The 18,815-nt window shown below is 53.1% G+C and overlaps 1 protein-coding gene across 5 annotated transcripts; it reads left to right on the plus strand.

Moving 5' to 3' along the window:
* Positions 1 to 1,933: 1,933 nt before the first annotated feature.
* On the plus strand, positions 1,934 to 15,521 carry ABCD4 (ATP binding cassette subfamily D member 4). Of its 5 annotated transcripts, none has more exons than XM_084286913.1 (19): positions 1,934 to 1,986; positions 2,085 to 2,209; positions 2,330 to 2,457; positions 2,667 to 2,806; positions 5,924 to 6,040; positions 6,304 to 6,429; positions 7,058 to 7,108; positions 9,410 to 9,504; positions 9,820 to 9,941; positions 10,548 to 10,639; positions 10,802 to 10,891; positions 11,121 to 11,329; positions 11,610 to 11,701; positions 11,904 to 11,940; positions 12,693 to 12,742; positions 13,018 to 13,070; positions 13,406 to 13,482; positions 14,614 to 14,729; positions 14,895 to 15,521. In XM_084286913.1, exons 1-19 carry the CDS (start codon positions 1,940 to 1,942, stop codon positions 14,988 to 14,990), a joined length of 1,863 nt encoding a protein of 620 aa, XP_084143039.1. In that variant the 5' UTR covers positions 1,934 to 1,939; the 3' UTR covers positions 14,991 to 15,521. The 5 variants fall into 5 exon arrangements, with proteins under 5 accessions (XP_084143039.1, XP_084143041.1, XP_084143040.1 ...); XM_084286915.1 differs by having other exon boundaries at positions 14,620 to 14,729; XM_084286914.1 differs by having other exon boundaries at positions 11,124 to 11,329.
* The last annotated feature ends 3,294 nt before the right edge of the window (positions 15,522 to 18,815 follow it).

Genomic DNA, 18,815 nt, shown 5'->3' on the forward strand with positions numbered 1-18,815 from the left:
TCTGAAGCCCTAACACTCTCCTTCCCTCCCACTTGCACATAAAAGCACTCTGCCCTCAGCAGGCTCCCTAGGCGGGAGGGTGGTGGGAGGAGGGGGCTGGTTTCCCCCTTGCTTTTCCTGTGTTACTAATAGCTCTTCCCAGAGGTGAAATGGTGAAAATCCTTCCACCCCTCCTCCCCCATCCCCGCTCCTCTCCCAGAGGGCCTGAAGTCTTTTCAATGACTGTGATTTCATGGCAGACCTGGCCTTTGCTGGGGCGTTGCCGGCCAATGCCAGCCAGGACAGATGCGGTGAGCAAAGCCTTTGAAGTGTACAGTAGAAAGATGCTGTTAGAGGCGAAGCACGGGGAAGAAGGATTTAAAAGAAAGCAGAGCAGTTGGGCCCACAGGAGGGGGAAAGGCTAATTAAGGCACAGAGCATGGAGGGGGAAAAGACAGGATCATTAAGATAGCACAGCGGGAGCCAATGGTGCGGCTCCAGGGTGGCTTCAGCCAGGATGAGCCTGGTGCCATCGGTTCTCCATTCCCACCCTCTGCTTTGTGGTGGCACGGGAGCGTTGGTGACTGCTGATGAGTTCAGGTGGCCAGTCCTGCTGAAAAACAATTGTTTTAGTTCATGCACTGATACAGAGAGAGATAAAGCTCAGAATGCATTATACCTGGCCAAATGCCCTTTAATTACTATTGAATAGGAACAGGGCTAAAGACTGCAAGTGATAGCAAGCTGAAGAAGCTGCAAGCTCGTATAGACATGTACAAAGAAGCTGGACACTGGGAATGGGCAGGAAACGGCGGATTGAATTTTGGAAAAACCAGGAAGATGACATTCTTCTGGCAGTGCCTCATTACAAACTATTGCGCAAAACCAGCAGTGTGAGGAAAGACTTGGGATGGGAAAACTGAGGGGATGAAAGCTGGCGAGTCAAGACTGCCGTTCTGTGTCTGTTCTGGTGGTCATGGCAGCTCCTGCTTGCTGCAGAGCTCAGGAGACCCCCGGGACATGGACAGATATGGAGAGCCAGCAACGCAGGGAGGGCAGGCACTGAGAAGGCCACACTAGTTTTGGGGAGGAAAGGTGGAAGGCAGAGGGGAATGCTGTAAAAGATGTAAATGCCTGGGTGCTGCTCCGAGCATGGGGGTGGAGAGATATGGGGAGGCACCACTCCTTTGTGCTCAATCAGGGCTGCCGCAGAGAGGGTCCCAGAGCTGACAGGGATGGGCAAAGGGCAGGGAGAAGGAGGAAGAGTTTGGGACAGACCACCCTGGCCATCACATCTCTGTGTCGGATCCCCTGGATGCCTTGGTGCTGGGAAACCATTTAATGGGCAGAGGAGGAAGGGGAGCAGTGCCCCCTGCCATGAGGCAAAGCACGGGGGTCATTGTCCCGGTAATGCCCGGCACGGTGACACACCGCATCCAGAGCCACCGTATCGCACCGCGATAGGATATGGCTTCCGTCAGCAATCATCACCCAGGGCTGGCGCAACACCTGGGAGAAAAGTGTCCTTTTGAGCATAAAACTGAGTCACCAGGGAGGTCGGCAGGGCTGATAGCACCCTGAGCTGCAGCAGTGAGGGGAGGCAGGGAGGGAGGGACGCTGCTTAGGGACAGCGCTGCTCGCTAGGGCTCCGGCTGGGTTGTGTTTGGAAGCACCTGGAGCAGGGACAGGGGAGATGGGGCTGAGGGGTGGAAGCCAGTGGGGGCGAGCGGGTGAAATAAAAGGGGGACAGCCCTGAAGGGAAGGGCGGGCAGCGGCCATCCCCTTCCCTTCAGAGCTGTCCCCCCCGCCTCGCAAGGTGGCGCTCCCGGCCGCCATGGAGGCCGGAGCTAGTCGATAGCGAGCTCCTGCACAGCGAGGAGGGCTCCTGCATATCCGCCACTTTATTCGCGAGCTTTATGAATATTTAGGCAGGGACAGCCCGGGGGCGGGCCGCGCCATCATGGCGGGAGGCAGCGCCGGCGGTCGGGGCGCCGGGGCCGGCAGCCGGTGAGGCAGAGCGGGTCGGGTGGTTTGGGGGGTTTTTGGGGTGCCGCCGGGCTCGCAGAGCTCGCGTCCACCCCCGGTGCGGCTCTTCCTCTCGCCAGGCCCCGGCCCCAGCTCGATATGGTGTTCCTGCGGCGCTTCCTGAGGATCCAGGCTGTCTTGTTTCCCCAGTGGCCCTCCCGCAACGCGCTGATGTTCCTCACGCTGCTCTGCGTCGCCTTGCTGGGTAAGCCGGGGAGCAGGGCAGGTTGGACCGAGTGCTCCTCAATCCCCCCAAAACCCCTTTTTTTTTTTTCACCACACCACCATCCTTCCTTCCCATCCCGTGCTTCCCTCTTTCCTCCAGAGCAGCTCGTTATTTATCAGGTCGGTGTGATCCCCAGCCAGTACTACGAGGTGCTGGGGAACAAGGACTTCTCCGGATTCAAAGCGCTGACTGCCATCGCCCTCACCCTGATCGTGGTGAACTCCACGGTAAGACAGGCCAGAGGCTCCCTCGTCTTGGGAAGGGAGGGGACAGCTGCCCGTGGCTCTTGGCATGATCCCGTTGAAGAATCTGGGTCTGCCCTAGCCCTGTTGGGTAGCTATGTGACCACTGATGCCAACTGCTAATTGTTTCATTTTGGGAAATGCTTGTTCTGCTGGCTTATCCCTTCCCATCTGTCTTCTTGCCTCCATTCCAGCTAAAAAGCTTCGACCAGTTTATCTGCAACCTGATGTACGTGAGCTGGAGGAAATCCCTCACCGAATACCTCCACCGCTGCTACTTCCATGGCCAGGTTTACTACAGCCTGCATGTTCTGCACGAGGACATCGATAACCCGTAGGCTGCCTGCGGCTTCCTTCATCCTCTTGCTTGGCTTCTCCTGAGCTGCTCCTCGCCTTTTCCTGACCTCTCTGTATCTCTGGGTAGGGGTTTAAGCCATAGGAGCTTTTTTCTACCTAGACACAGATACACCCATCCGACCTGGGTGGGTGGTGGTACCCAGTGATGGGAACTCCCGTGACCACTGGCCTTGAAGGTTTTGTAGGCAGGATGTTTCTGTTGCAAGGAAAATGGAGAGCCATCAGAATAGGGATCTAGCGCTGCTATCAGCCAATCAGTCTGCAATCTCAGCTCTTGGCACGTGGTGTGATGTTGCAAAGGGCCTGTCTGGAGGCAGAGAGCACTGCCTCTCCCTGTCTTCACGCAGCCAGTGCGCTCAGGACAGTCCCTGGCATTCAGTTTGAACTTCAACCACCAGTCTCCAGCTGAACGCAGTTTTGCTTAGTAGGGTTTTTAGTGGTTTTGATAGCCCGTGGAAGCCACATTCAGGAAAGGCTTTGTTTTGCTCTCTGAGGGCTGCATTTCCTCTTCCCTGTTCCTAGGAAGGAAATGTCAGGGTTGTCTTGAAATTTGAGAGAAGGAGGAGCATTCAGGCCCTCCTGGTATGCCAGCCTACACTCAGATCATCTTCTAGTCCCTCTGTAGCAGCCTCTGACACAGCTGCAGACAGGGAGAAGTTCTGCTTCTTGCACTGTTCTGGTTACTGCAGAACTGCTTTTCTCAGCAGAAAAGATCAAACACCTCCCTTCCTCGCAGTGTCACGTTGACCCCGGCCTTTCAGCCTGTACTCTGCACACAGGACACTGCTGACACAGTTATGCAGTTTGAAGAGTTAAAGATCCTACATTAGACAGCACTTCAGAGGAGAGATTTTTGTTTTGTTTTGCCTTTCTGGAATTTAAAGAACTCGTTATTAAACACTTGCTGAAAAACTAGAAACCTGGAGAAAACTTTTTCCAAATTTTGAGGCTTTATACAGTTGTGTCAAGACCACAATCTCTCTTCCCCTGAAGGGGGCACCTGTGGTCTAGTCCCTTTCACTGCTCTGGTGCCGCTTAGCACGGTGATGGCACGTGAGGTGACCAAGTGTGGGGTCCACGTGAGAAGTGACTGTCTTGCAGACTCCCAGCTGTTGCTGACAGTTCAAGGGACTGAAGCAGCCTCTGTGCTTCTGCTCCCCAGTGCTCCTGCTGGGCTGTCCTTACTCTTTCATTGCACAGCATGAGAAATGGTACAGGATATGTCATACATTTTTCCTTTTCCTATGTAATTTTTCAGCCAGACCTGCTCCCTGGCTGCTTCTGCTAGCCCAGTGCTGAGTGACAGCATGAGTAAGAACAAACAGCTGTGCCTGGGGCAGCAGAAAACAAGGAAAGGGTCAAGCAGCCCTATTGCCAAACAAGAAATTACAGCTTCATGATATGCTTCCCAGCAGCTGGTGAAATTACTCTCATCTTCATTGAAATGGAATTGCAAGGACAGGTTAAGGCTTGTGGTGCCTCCCAGGCTGTGTAGCACATTGGCCGTGGCTGGAAGGTCCCCTACACACCCATCTTTTCCTTGGGCTGGGGGAAGGGGAGCACAGGGGCCCCTCACCACCCTCACCACATGACTGTCCTTAAGGTTTATTTTTAACCAGGGAATGTGTTCACATTGTGCAGTGAAATGCATGAGATAACTGGGTCTATCTGCTCCACAGTGATAGAGCCAGCTCTCCTGACCTTAGCACACCCAGAGTGTGGGATTGCTGCTGAGTATTTTTCATCACTCCCTTGCTTCTGCTCAAACATCCAATCTTATTGTTCAGCGCCTTTTTGATGCCACTACAAGAATTCTCTTTATCTTGCAGTTCTGATGAGAATTTTTTTCCATGTAGGAGATATTTAGAGAATGAATTAGGGCAGTGAATTGGCTTACATGCAGTGCAAACCAAGCTAAGTGTTAGATGCGCTGTGTGATCCTTCTTTCCCTTCTAGAGAGAATGAAGAGTGGGCTTAGAGTATCATACAAATACCGTGGCTCCTAGCAGGGCATTTGAGTTGATGTCTGTGCGTTATCAGTACATGTTGCTTAATAGCTCATAAAAAGCAATATCCTGCCATGAGTTTACAGCATGAGTTAAATGATAACATCACGGGAACAATTACAGTCTAAGAAAAGGAAAAATAATGACTGTAATGTCAGTCAGGGTGGGAGCTGCCCCCAGATTGAATCCATTGCTGCTCCAGGACTGCACAAGAGCTGAGAGACAAATGTCCTTGTGGTCATATCTGCATGAATGGCTAAGCAGGACTCCAGCCTTGCTCTTTGTTGCATCCACACTCATTACCTTTCTGCCTGAGCTCAGAGCATCAGAGGCTGACACCCTTACCCATGTGCTCTGGACAGATCAGACACTGAGGGATTATGTACACTAAAATCCTTTCAAGTTACCCCAAGCTCATCTTTTGCCCAGCAGTGGGGCATGTGGGACCTCGGGGTCTGTCACCCACCTGCCTGCTGCTGCTGAGACAAGGAGGCTTGGTGCGATGCTGGCTGCTGTTGTGGGATGTGCGAGGGTGAGCACACTTAGTTCCTTGTAGCAAAGGGACCTGCTGCTGACTGGAAGGGCAACTTTGCTGGAGGACTTGCCTAATACCTTGCAGCTGGTTAGGGCTTGCCCTGTGCTCTAACCAGCCCCGGTATCTCTGGTGCCTGGGGTTGCAGCACCAATACTAAAGGTCTGGGAGAAAGCCAGTGGTTTTGTTAGTGCAGGGGAGGGACCAGGGAGTAATGAACAAGGATGCAGAGACCTTCAGCACAGAGCAGACAGCGTTGTAGAAGAGGGAACAAGGAGTTAACACAAGGAATGGGGTGACAGTCACAACAGGAGCTGTCCTTCCTGGGTGCCAGGAAAGCCCTTGGGCCATGCTGAGCCATGGCAATTGTCTCCTAGTGGGGCAGCAGGAGGCAGGCTGCAGGTCCCTCCCGTATGGAGTTGTTCCCATTCCCCCTGTCCTAAGTTCAGGCAGTGAAACTGCCCGGCTTGTGCCCTGTTAGGGAGTTACTGCGCCCTGCACCATCTGGTTCTCACTCTGGGCTTTAACAGCATCAATGCCTCTTTGTGTTGGGCAGGGACCAGCGCATCAGCCAGGACGTGGAGAGGTTTTGCAAGCAGCTCAGCTCCATGGCCAGCAAGCTCGTCATCTCTCCCTTCACGCTGGCCTACTACACGTACCAGTGCTTCCACAGGTAAGGGCCCACCCTGACCCCTGAGCTCACCTCTTTGCTCTGTTTTGGAGCCTGGCACCCACGTTACAACTGCTGCTGTAACTGCAGGGGCACTGTACTTGTGGGTGAAGGGGCTCTGCTCTACCAAGGGACTTCTGCCTTGTGCAGTGCTGGCCCCCAAAGTCCTGTGAAGGTGAAGAGAGGTGACAGCTGAGGGCTCTGACAGCCCAGGGGTGTCCTTCTGTCTGGCTTCTTAGCCAACCTCTCTTTCTCCTCCTCTGCAGCACAGGCTGGCTAGGCCCCATGAGCATCTTTGGGTATTTCGTCATCGGGACAATCGTTAACAAGGTATTGATGAGCCCAATTGTGTCTAAACTTGTGCAGCAGGAAAAGCTGGAGGGGGATTTCAGGTGAGTCACAGTGGAGCAGCATTTTCACTGCCTATTTTGGCAGCTCCTGCAAGAGCCACACTTTAGTCCCTGTTCAGTGCTACGTTTGCAGCTACATCTCTTGTCCGTGACATGCAGCCAGCTGCTTCCCAGCTCGGAGAGACCCAACAGCTCAGTGCTGCCCCAAACTCAGTCTGCTGAGCCCCAAGTGCTCCTTTTGGTGCCCTGCATCATGTCACGTAGTGCCACTGGTTCAGTTCAGGGAAGTTTTGCGGTTTTCCCTGTGCCTCGGGGCACCCAGGGACAGCAGAAGCTGCTGTGGTACAGCCCAGACGTGGGCTGTGATGATTCTGTATGGTGGAGGTTCTGGGGTAGTAAATGCCCAAGGGAAATAGATCCCCTAGGGCTAAGACTCGCAGTGAGCACAATACCAAACAAATGCACCACTGAGCTGTCCCAGAATTATGTCACCTTGCGCTAAGGTTTGGGTTTCAGTGCCTTTATGAGCCTGTTGAATATTTCTGTCGAGAGGTGCCTCAGATTGCTGCTCCGACAGATGCAAGATGAGTTACCTTTAGCAAGGGTGCTGGCTGTATAATTCACTAGGCATTTATATATGATCCTGATGATGTTTTTTGGGGTTGTTCAGGTTCAAGCACATGCAGATTCGGGTCAATGCAGAACCAGCTGCTTTCTACAGGTAGGTAGAAAAGGGATCCTGCCAGCTCGGAGCATCCTCAGTGTATTCCTGTATCCCAGAGGAGTCCAAGTGCTGTTGCTGCAGCCTGAGCTTTCTGTCCCCTCCACCCTGCTGCAGGTGCAGCATCACAGAGCGTCTGCTCCCTGCCACGGTGTTTGCATTCCATGCACTGCCTGCAGGAATGCTTCACAGCAGCTGGAGACAGCTGGTTGCTCTCTGCCTGCCTTCTAGCGTGCCCAGAGGCTTGATACAGATTTGGTGCTGGCTTAGAGACCCTTCCTTTGCCATGGTCCTTACCTGGAAGATTGCTCAAGGTCCCATTGCATCTTGTCAGGATGTTCCCTTGGGGCACTTTTTGCAGGTTGCTTCTGGCCCCATCCTGCTGCTGCAAATCTGTGTGTCTTCTGGGGCTGTGCCAAGCTTTTGCCTTGCTTCGTTATCTCTGCGTGCTCTTCTGGGTCAGCCTGTGCCGTCACCTTCTTAGCGCTGCACTGCAGTTCTCTGGATTTGCTTGATGCCATTTCTATCTGGCTATTAGCAGGGCTCCCAGAGCTGAGCATAAAGCTGGGAGCCCAGCAGCACCTTCACGCTTAGTGATGCCCTGAGGTCTGCTGAGTTGTTGCTTAGAGCCTTTAAGGTGTTCTACAGAAATAGCTAGCGCCCAACAAAAGGCCCACAGTTTTACTGGGGTGCCTGGTCAGTGGAAGAAGGTCATTGCTCAACTCTTGTCACGTGTCTGCCTTTGTTCTGTGTGTTGTGTAATCACACTTCTTCCAGGAGCTTAAGAAAGCAGGGGCTGCACTATCTCTGGACTTCCCTGACTGTGATCTCTATTTGCCCATTCTCACCGTAGTGACAGAGCATTTCAAGTGTTGCAGCGTTATCCCCAAGGTGGCTGGATTCAGAATTGCCAGTTTGGTAAAGATTAATATTGGCAGGCATGAAACCTTGGTATAAGTAATTGAAATCAATCTTGTTTTGCATTGGCAAGTCTAAATTATTTCTTTGTGGACTGGTTGATTCTTATTGGTTTATGCTAATTTTTCTTAATCAAGAAGATACTTTAATTACATCTCCTTAGTTAAGTTGCAGTTTTTAAGTTTTTTATATTCTATTACTAAAAATAAATTATCAAACTAGAAAATGGACTGTCTTATTCCAGTACAGTTCATAGGCAGAGAAAGTTAATCTGGCAGGAAACTAGAACGTAATCGAATTGTGTTAAAACTGACATTTTTGTGGTATGAGTTAACTAAAAGCAAAGGCAATTTTTAAGAGTTACATTCCTAGAATCCTGCAAAAGGAAGAGTGTGTGGTGAGTGGCCCATTTTGATTGCCAGGCTTCCCAGGCTTGTAGAAGCTGTTAAATCTGTCCTCTTGTACCTGCTGAACCATTGATTGTTTTGATAACGGAAAACCAAAACCGGCATTGTCAGCATTTTGTTTATTTGTTTGCTTAACCTTTGGCAAACTTGCTTTGAAAGTAAATGGGAAGAAAACCTGAAACCAATCCAACAACCTCTCCACATCTGCGAAGTAATAGTAGCTACCAACACTGTGCACTTCAGCCAAAACTTCTGCTCTCTGATGCCTGGCCATTATCTCCCTGTGTCCTTGCTGAATATTCAGCTGCCACGGGAATTCATTGTCTGGAGCAAACCATGGAGCTCTGTCTGCATTTTGCCACCTGAGGGCAGCCCAGCCCTTGTGAACGAGCAGAAGGAGCTGCCACACTTTGCTCAGGTGGTGATTTGGAGCAGGATGTGCCTCCCTGCTGACTGCTCTGGGAACAGCTGGCAGTGCAGACAGCACAGCCCTCAGGTGCTGGGGGACACGCTGATGCTTTTGGGAAGCTCCGAGAAAGAGAGGGCTTTGGGGCTGGGGTCACCTCACCCATTTGCTTGCTGTCACCTCCTTTGCCTCTGTCCTCTCCTTTCTGGCTCCAGATGTGTGGCAGCACTGTCCCTCTCTTCCAAAAAAGGCTTTGTTCAGAAACTGTGTGTTGTAATCTTGGGTGTGTTTTGCTCAAGGCCTGAGCCTCGCTGATAGTGTGTGTCCCCATCTCGCCTCCTGTATGGGACAGAAACACCCATGTGCTCTGAAAGTCGCAGGGCTGTTCATTGCAGCCGGAGTTTCTTGGTGTTTCAAGAAGGATCTCATGGGTGTTCAGTTCCAGCTCAACAAAGAGCTTGGAGGCTGAAGTAAGAGGCCCTCTCTAGGTCTCAGTCCTAAAGCCTAGGCTTTTACCCCGTTGTGTGCTCCCAGGAAGTCTGGGAGTCATGTTGCTATCATATTTTACAGGGCTGGGCGAGTGGAGCACATGCGCACGAACCGCAGGCTGCAGAGTTTGCTGCAGACCCAGAGGGAGCTGATTGGCAAGGAGCTGTGGCTCTACAGTGAGTGGGGAGCTTGGGGGGTGAGCACGGGCATGGAGTAGCTCTGTCCTAGTGGCCCACGGGCTTGGAAGCCTGACTGCTAGAGCAGCAGTGCTGTTTTTTCTTTCTCTGGGGCCTGTTCTAAGGAGCTCTTTGCTTGGCAAATGGGTTTTCACCCCAGTGCTTCTGCTGGGCTGTGAGATAGGGTTTTCTGCTCGAGTGCATCATGAGAGGCTGAGACAGGATCTGGGTCTTCCTTTTGAGTGGGCTTGGTACTGGCTGGGAGAGAGGTTCCCACCCCAACTTACTGCTTTGTCTCCATGTGCTTCCACCCAGTTGGGATCAACACCTTTGACTACCTGGGCAGCATCCTGAGCTACGTGGTCATTGCCATTCCTATCTTTTCTGGGGTCTACGGTGACCTGAGTCCGACAGAGCTCAGCGCCCTGGTCAGCAAGGTGAGCTAAGGGTTGTGACCCACACCGGGCTGGGGGCAAAATGTGCTCTGTGAGCTTGTGTCAACTGCATGAGCCAGCCCGAAGACTTAGGGCTGTAAATTCACATGGCTGGGCCCTGTTGTGGAGCACTGACGATTGAGGTTTGGGCTTTGGGCTGTTGGCAGGGGGGCTGAAAAACCCACAGTGAGTGACATTCAGGATACACTGACCCTGCCTGTTGGTACATGGAAATGGGAGCTGTGAGCCAGCCTGGTGTAAGATTAACTTGGGGGTGAAAGCTGCCAAGGACACAACTGCCAAAGTGTTTCCCAGCTCAGACCCCTGTCTGTAAAAACTGGGAGGTCAGAAGGCTCTGGCTTTCAGTGCTGGCCCACGCAGTGCTGTGGGTGTGGGTTCTGCCCGTGGCTGCTGCCCATGGCTGGTTGTGAGGCTGTGCTCGCCTGTGGTTGCCACCAGGCTGCTGGAGAGAAGCCTTCCCAGCCCAAGTTGTTTCCAGGTGCTCAAAGCTGGCTTGTGATGGAGAATGCAGAAGTAAAAATAGTAAAAAGTGGGTGCTGCAGGCTGACACCCTGCTCTGAGGTGCTTTGGGATGTGATTTCTCCCCAGAATGCCTTCGTTTCCATCTACCTCATCAGCTGCTTCAGCCAGCTCATTGATCTCTCCAGCACTGTGACCGATGTAGCTGGCTACACACACAGGTGAGCTTCTGTGGGGGCAGGGCTCTGCAGGAGAGGTCATGGGACATGGCTGTGCCCAAGTCTGTGCTAAATACATAAGAAACCATTGTTTGTGAGTGAGTATGGACAAGGTTAGAAGTGAGGAGCTGCCCCTGGCATTTTTGCACCCTTTTATTTGCCCAGGATTGGTGAACTGCAGGAGACTTTGCTGAGTCTTGGCAGAAGAAAAAATGAAAACTACTCAGAAGCCAAAGCTGGCTGGGACCTGGACAGGTGAGTCTCTGAGTCTCTCCTCAGCAGCACGTTGGCTTGCAGCTTTCCTGCCAGTGTGCGGGGCTGTCACTGGGTGGAGGTGTCCCCTGGTGTCACAGCCTGCTGCATGCAGTTGGTTGGACCAAGCAATGCAGTGCTCGCTGTAACCTGGGGTGTGTGGGGCAGGATTCATGTCACAGAAGCACAGGAGGTCTAAGGTCTCTTCTCCTTTGTCTCGGTGGTGGCCCAGCAGCTTTTCTGAGGAGGACGCAGTGCCAAAGGACACGGCTTTCCTTCTGGAGCGAGTGACACTCTCAGTGCCATCCTCTGGCAAGCTGCTCATTAAAGACCTGAGCCTCAGGATCTCACAAGGAGACAGCGTGATGATCGTGGGGAACACTGGCACAGGGAAAACATCTCTCCTGAGGGTCCTCGGGGGACTCTGGGAAAGCACACGGGGTAAGGACTGCAGGTCTCCATATCCTTCTCTTCAATGAGGGCTATCCTAGCTGAGTTTAGAAGGTGGCAACAGGAATTTGCAAGATGAGTGCCACTTGTGATGTTAAACGTGTCACCATTTGAACTGTCCCTTCTCTGGATCACAAACTTCTCTGTGGCTCTCATGGCTTTGCTCCGTGCTGCCAATCTGCCTTTTCTGGGATGTGAAGGCGAATCCATGGCGGCAGCGAGGAGTTCCTAGCAGGCTCTGCAGGCTCGGCATGCGTGTGTCTCTGTGCAGGGAGTATCCAGATGCTGACCTGCTTTGGCCCCCACGGAGTGCTGTTCCTGCCGCAGCGGCCGTTCTTCACCGATGGCAGCCTGCGCGAGCAGGTGAGCCCTGGGCCAGCTGGCCCCAGCCCTGCAGGGCTCTTACCGTGCCTCTGCAAACCTGCGTGCAGCAGGAAGGCCTGCAAGAGGGAGGATGCGTGCGGCTGCTCCTTCCCTTTTGGCTGACTTTGTGCCACCACCGCTGTGTTTCGGATGGGCCGTGTGCAGCTCCCTCTGACATGGCTTCTGTTGGTCTGTTCGACAGGTGATCTACCCCCTGAAGGAGATCTACCCAGTGTCAGGTACGTGGAAATTCATCGCAGCAATTAGCCAACCCGGTGGTTTCAGCTCTCTGTTCTGTGCCCAGTGCAGCTTCTCCTCTCCCATGCCCCATCAGGAATGCTGTTTCACTTCTGTTGCACTCTGCTTTTCCCTGCAAGGTTTGCCTTTCTGTAGCTTTGGATCAGCTCAGCATTCCCTTGCCTTCAAGAAGAATGCTTTCTCCTGATACAGTGAGGACAGGCTGGCTGTGCTCTGCATGTTGTACTATGATCCGTGCTGAGACACCCTGCTGCTTTCTAAATATGTTGGGATTCATCTGATCCATCTGGTGCAACCTGCGTATGGGAAGCCTTGTTTGCCTTTATCTCAGTTTCCACATACCTCCATCTTTCACCGTCCCTCTTTTTCAAACGATGTCCTGGGTCCTTGCATGCTGTTGAGGTCAGTGTGCATTCTTACTCTCCCCTGCCCTCCTCATGAGCCAGATCACACATCTAAGTATAAGCTGCTGCATCGTGCAGATGTCCAAGTTTAAGTTTCTGTCTGAGTGAAGCCTGGATCCTTGTGTTCAGGCTGTGTCCATCTGTGCCCTTGGACTAAGCCAAGCCTCAGGTGTGTCTGTGACACACCAGGACCCAGTATAGATAAGTGATTGAGTCAGCTTCAGCGGACCTCAGGAGCTTCTCCAAACCTTCCCTCCTACCCCATGGACTCCCCCTTGCAGCTGTGGTCTCAGCAGACACGTCCTGTACTTAAATACTTTCTCCCCCAGGGCCTGCAGATGATGAGAGGATCGTGCGATTCCTGGAGCTGGCCGGGCTGGTGAGTCCCTGGTGGCGCTGCTGCTGGAGAGGGACGAAGGGATGAGGTGCTGTGGCAGCACGGCACGACCACGGGCTGGACACACGCAGGGGACTGGGCTGTAGCTGGGACAGGACTGTCCATGGGAACAGGCAGAGGAGGAGGGGTATGGAGCAATTTCAGACCAAGCAGGAGAAGACTGGGTAGCAGGAAGGGGATGGTTGTACTCAGGGCTGTGTCCCCGGGGGGCTAGCAGGGCTGGGGTGGTGTTCACACATCTGCTCTGCTCTCTGCAGGCTGATCTGCTGGCAAGGGCTGGAGGACTGGATGAGCAGGTGGACTGGAACTGGTAAGGCAGCTCACTGGGGGAATTTGGATGATCCCTCTGGTTGGGGAACGCTTCTAAGCAGCTGCACATTGCTGCTGGACTGAGGAGCATTTGTGTCCACCTGTGTCTTGTGGGAGGTGGGCTGTGCAGGGCTGAAAGGTTCCTGCCCCAAGCATCAATACCAACGTCAGCAGCCATGCTCTCTGCAGGAAACTCACTGTGCAGAGCAGAGGGGGAGCGCAGGGTACACACAGGGACAGTCGTTTGCTGGGGTCTCCGGTATCAGCAACCACAAGCTCTTTGGCAAACAAGCTCTCTTTGTTAAGGGAGATTTTTGAATCTCGACCCTGCTGCAGGTATGACATCCTGTCCCCAGGGGAGATGCAGAGGCTCTCATTTGCACGTCTCTTCTACCTCCAGCCAAGATACGCAGGTGAGTGAGCAACTGCAGAAGAAAGGCAGTGCCTTCGGCACAAACAGAAGCTGGTACAGAGGCAGCTCGGGAGCATGCTCGGTCTTAGTGATAATTTTAGGCAGCACATGCAGGATTCAGAGGTGAAAATATTTCACTATCTTTGTGGCAGGGGGTAAATGAAGAGGTTTTGTGTAAAACCTCGTGTTCTTAGGGAAATATTAATGAGTGTTCTTGGTCCAGGTGTAATTACACCTGAGAGAGCACCCTCTCAGCCTGCTCAACAGCTGCCGTGTAAAGAAGCGGGTGTGCTAGTGAGCACAAGCACAGTGTCAGCTGCCGTGTGTGCGGCTCACCAGCCTCCGTGGGGCTGTGGAAATGATGTACCCTTGGGAACAGCTATAACATGGCAAAAAAGGACAAGGAGTGGTGGAAGAAACACTGCTGAGAGATCACAGAGGCAGCTCACATTTGCAGTTTGGTCTAATTGCTTTGCACATTTAGATGGCTGGGGGGCTACTGGAGGAGTTATCAGAGGGGCCAGGGTAGATGTGTGTGCACAGAGCCAGTGTCAGTAGCCCAGAGCCACATTTAAGTACCTCTCATCTCCTGAAGCCTGCAGCACTGCTCTGTGCTATCTGGTCAGAAGGAACCTGAGGACTGTCAACTAAGAGCTGTAGAGATGATGTAAAACAAATCGCATTCATTTGCTCCAGGCCAGTAGTATTTGCTTTTAGCTGTCAGGAAGCCACGCCAGGCCGTCCTGGCTGCTGCACCTGGGCTCTTGGCCAGGGAGGTGGCGAGGCTGCTGTTCAGCCAGGAGCTCTGGCACGCAGCCCGTCTTGGGAAGGTCACGGCTTAGATTTCACACTGGTGAGAACAGGGCAGTGGCTGGCAGCTTTTGAGGGAAAGGAATGAGGTGAACAGGGCTGTTTGAGTGGATTTAAGGGCTTGTGGGGAAGGGCAGCCTTCCCACTCGGCTGGCAGCAGCTGTGGCAGAGAAAAGTCAAGGTCCTTAGGCTTCTCCTCACTTGCTCTTGGTGAGCAACACTTGATGTGTGAAATATCCAGAGCAGTCACTGCTCTTTTGCCCAGGGGGAGGGGACAAGTTGGGAGAGGAGGGATGTGTGGGGTTTACGGCTTGTCTCTCAGTGCTAGATGAAGCCACCAGCGCCCTGACAGAAGAGGTAGAGCATGAGCTGTACCGTGTGTGCCTTCAGCTGGGCATGACGCTGGTCAGCGTGGGACACAGGCCCAGCCTGGAGAAGGTGAGGAGGGGAGGTGGCGTTATATGACTCTCCGCTGGTGGCAAGGGGGGAGGCTGAGAGGGTGCCTGGTGAGCAGAGGGGAATGGCTGAGGCTGCAGAGCCCCGCTGTGGGAGAACACACCCTCAACAGGGACATCCCTCAGTTGTTGTGTCGTTGAATTGCAGTTCCACAGCTGGATTTTGAAGCTTCATGGCGAAGGAAGATGGGAACTCATGCGATGTGAGAGGATGAAGCGGCTCCCATCTGAGGAAGGATGCTGATAAACATGCCTGAGGCTGCACAGCTGTGCACCCCTGGGAGAGCTCTGAAGAGCAGACTGGGAGTGCAGAGCCAGCAGCTGCCAACAAGGGATTCGTTTGGTGCAAAACCAGTTACAGATTTTGCTGATGGATGCCCAGAGAAGTCTTAACTTACGCCAGGACTGGACATGTCTACCCTATCCCTCTCAGTCCCACTCTTTGTCCTCCCTACCACTCACGGGGGAAGGGGCTGAGCTGCTGGGCTGCTGCAAAAGACAACACTGCCTCGTGGGGTTCGTATAAGCCATGGGCAGAGGAACCTCCCCTCATCCAGGACGCAGCAGTGCAAGGATGGGATGCAACCTGATGTTGTGCTGTCTGTGCCTCGCTGGGACCTCTGCATCTGGTGTACAGCTCTGCAGAACGGGCTTCTGTAGCTCTGGTTTCTAACAAAAGGGATTCTGAGCTGCTGGCTCCCCAAGCAGTTAAGGGATGCATTGTAATGGGAGGAGGAGGCTGGCACAGAAAAGGACATGGCTCTCCTCTCCTTAAGACACAGGGTTAAGGTTCAAATAAACATTTTTGTATTAAATCTAGGGTCTGTTATCCATGTTCCTGGAGAAGAATCTGTTTGTGTTATCCAGGCTTCTGCCTCTTCTGCTTTTTTCTTTCTGCTTTGGAAGAGATGACTGTGTGTTGGCAGTGCTCTTGGACTAGACTAGTGGTGAAGAGCAGAGCAGGGGTAGGGGTAATACACCTATCCTGGCTGGTCTCTTCCTTTCTCCACAGCTCCTGCAAGGCACAAGGAACCTCAAGGATAGCTTTTGGCCTTCTGCTTTTAAGGGAGCAAACAGAGCTCCTCCTTACAGTTCTGTCTGTAATGCATCCTGTTCTCTCCCTTGCCTCCTATCTGTGTGCAGAGGCAGAGCTTTTGAGGATCTCAGAGTTCCCTCAGACTACCCTGCAGGTACGGTCTGAGCTCTTACTGGGCACAGTAAGTTGCTCAGCAGTGTTTCTGGCCCTGGTCCCAGTGCTGCAGCAAAGGAGGTGGCTGCTGGGAGGGCCATGCTAGCAGCTCTTCTGCCCTTCCACAAGGTGCTTGTGTCCCTCTGTGATCTGCTGCACCGCTTCATGGTCACCTAGGGTGGTTAGGTCCCTGAGCTCACAGGCTTTGTCCTCAACAATCTTCCTCAGCACCTGACACATAATCTTCCCTAATGTGTGATGTGGGACGGGGAGGAGCAGAGCTGATGGCCAAGAGAAAGTGGTTGGCTACATGCAGATGCACTCTGCTGGGGTGATGCCCTTCAGCAGCTCCCAGAGCCTTTGTTCTGGCTAACGAGGAGCTCTTGCTGCAACAAGGCAGTGCATCTATCCCCTGCACTGCCTACAGCTAGCTCATGAGAGCCGTGTGTTAGGGACTCATTACCTTGTGTGTGAGAGCAGCACACAGCAAGCAACCAGCCTGGGGATGGACCAGACCCTTCAGCTTGCCGTGTAGAGAAGGGACAACATGTCTTTGCTGTCCATGGTGGCAGGCTCACAGTACACATCCTCCTCCTTCCCCTGCCTCTGCACCTCCTCTCCCCTCACTCCCGAGTCCCAACTCCCTCACTTTGCTGAGCTGGCAACTGCTCTCCTCTGTCAGAGCAGGCCCGCTGAGTAAGAGGTGGCTATTTTTACACAGCCACCTTTCTGACCAGCACAGGAGCCTTCCAGGAAGCCTTCCAAGCATGAATTGCTTTCAGATCTGGTCAGCAAAGGCTGTGCGCTGCCTGCCTGAAAGTACAGGCACTGCAGGAGGAGCCACCGGTTACTGACCAGCAGATGCTCCTGGGTTTGTCTGCAGCTCCAGCCACTGCTGCTGCAGGACAACATCCCCTCATCATGCACCATCCCTGCACTCAACAGGTTTGGGAAATGTCCCATGCCTCCCCGTGGTGCATAGTCTGGCATTCAGCACCTGGAAGCTTCATGGGGAGTTGTCTTTGATCAGAGTACTACTGCCTCCCCTACGGAGCTATGGAGGCCCCATAGCCGCAGGATGGACCAACAGCACTAAGAGGTCTCATGTTCTCTTTGCTCTTTGTGGCATGATACCCCTTGTGGTCTACAGGTCTGATACATCTGGTGAATAAGCTGGACACCAACATGGTACAAAATCATTATTTGACAGCAGGTCCTTTCATGCCAAACATACCTGATTTTGTATCAAAGCTGCCCCCAGAGCTAGATGAGGACCTATGAAGCCACTGTCTCTTGGAGACATCCAGCCTCATAGGTTACAGCACCTCTGCAGGGCAAAGTCCACTCACCCTCGTCACTGCCTAATCACGATCTTTTATTTCCTACTCACACCTGCTCCAACTCAGCCTTTTTTCCCTGTAAGACATCCGTGTTTTCCACAGGAGCATCCCCAGACACCCTTAGCAGAGCATACATATCTCAGCTCCTCCTCTCACAATTCAGTGCCGGTTCCCACTGCTCTCCAGCCAGAGCTCCCCTGGCTGGAATTCCCCATGTATGCCCTGCCCTCTAACTGATCAGGGAGAGCAGCACCTGAGCCTCATCTCCATATCTGGGTGGGCAGGAAGATGTTGGTCTCTCTGTGCTGCTTTGGAGCTCACTGAAATGCTTTCTGGCTAAGGTCTGACACCCAACCCCTTCTTCTCTTTGGCTGAATACATCTTCCTTGAAGAAGTGACCAGGCTCATACACAATATTCCAGTTTAGTTTTATTCTCGTTCATATCTTTACAGAAAATGGCACATAAATCACAGGTTCTGAATGACTAGAAGTTGTTACAGCTCCATATCTCAAACACCTCAATACTGAATTCTTTTCTCACTGTATATACATTATTTACACACTGCGGGCTATAATCTAACACGTTGAACTTTGAACAAACTGGGGACAAAGACAGATGGGGGCTGTATGAAGGGGGTCAATTTTGACAGAATAAAAACAGTAGCTCTGGGGAGAGGGTGCTGGCAGCTGAAAGCGGGGCAGAGAGGGCTGTGTGGAAGTGACTGTCCTACATCCTCCTTGGGGAACACAGCCTGACCGGGATGGAGGGGTGATGTTAACATGGGGCACTGCAAAAAACAGTGGGTTTGGCTGCATGGGTCTGTGTGCGCACGTGTGGGGTCAGCGAGGAGACATATGTACACATTACAGCATGTGTCAGGGGCGTATCTGCATGGCTGTCGTTCCCTTTAGCGCTCAGAGGGCAAGCGGGGCAAATTCAATTCCATAAATAAGTTTGGCAAATGTTGTTGCATCTCCTGGAATAATTTAAGTGGTAAATGTTTTCCCTGGCATTCGACCTCTCTGCAGTGGAGGCTCTGGCCTTTGGGACACAGACACATTTAGCCGTCTCTGCCAGCCTTGCGGGAGCAGCCTGTCCCTAGCATGTTTTACAGCCAGGGCTGCAGGCATTGCTGTGCAGCGAGGTAGAAGCTGCAGGGATGGTGCCTGGCCCTGCAGCCCGAGGGATGCTGAGCTAAATAGCGTGGCACCGGCCTCCAGCGCCCACCATCGTGATGGCTTCAGCCCCTGAGTGTGTGTGGAGGAGACGACGGTGTGGGCCGGGGTGACCTGGAGGTGCAAGGTGTGAACGGGACATCAGGTCTGTGGGCAAAGCCTGTGTCTCCCCTCATAAAGGAGGCAAAAATGAACCGCAACAAACCCACAGCCCCTGGTGCTGGGGGCCGCAGGCTTGTCCTGCCACAGGCAGGGCTGGGGCAGCGGGTGATGGCCGGGGCGTGGGGCACAGCAGCAACACGGGGCAGGAGGAGGAGCTGAACCAGGCTGAGCCAGCCCGGAGGAGGCTGGATGGGGCCTGGG

This window comes from Netta rufina, assembly GCF_964035555.1.
Source record: "Netta rufina genome assembly, chromosome: 5".
Taxonomy (NCBI): domain Eukaryota; kingdom Metazoa; phylum Chordata; class Aves; order Anseriformes; family Anatidae; genus Netta; species Netta rufina.

Excerpts from the sequence above, each read along its gene's own strand:
- ABCD4 (XM_084286913.1), top strand. The coding sequence starts at position 1,940 with ATGGCGGGAGGCAGCGCCGGCGGTCGGGGCGCCGGGGCCGGCAGCCG. Across the intron at positions 11,702-11,903 it reads ATGGCAGCCTGCGCGAGCAG|GTGATCTACCCCCTGAAGGA; the intron begins GTGAGCCCTGGG and ends TCTGTTCGACAG. Across the intron at positions 13,483-14,613 it reads CCTCCAGCCAAGATACGCAG|TGCTAGATGAAGCCACCAGC; the intron begins GTGAGTGAGCAA and ends CTTGTCTCTCAG.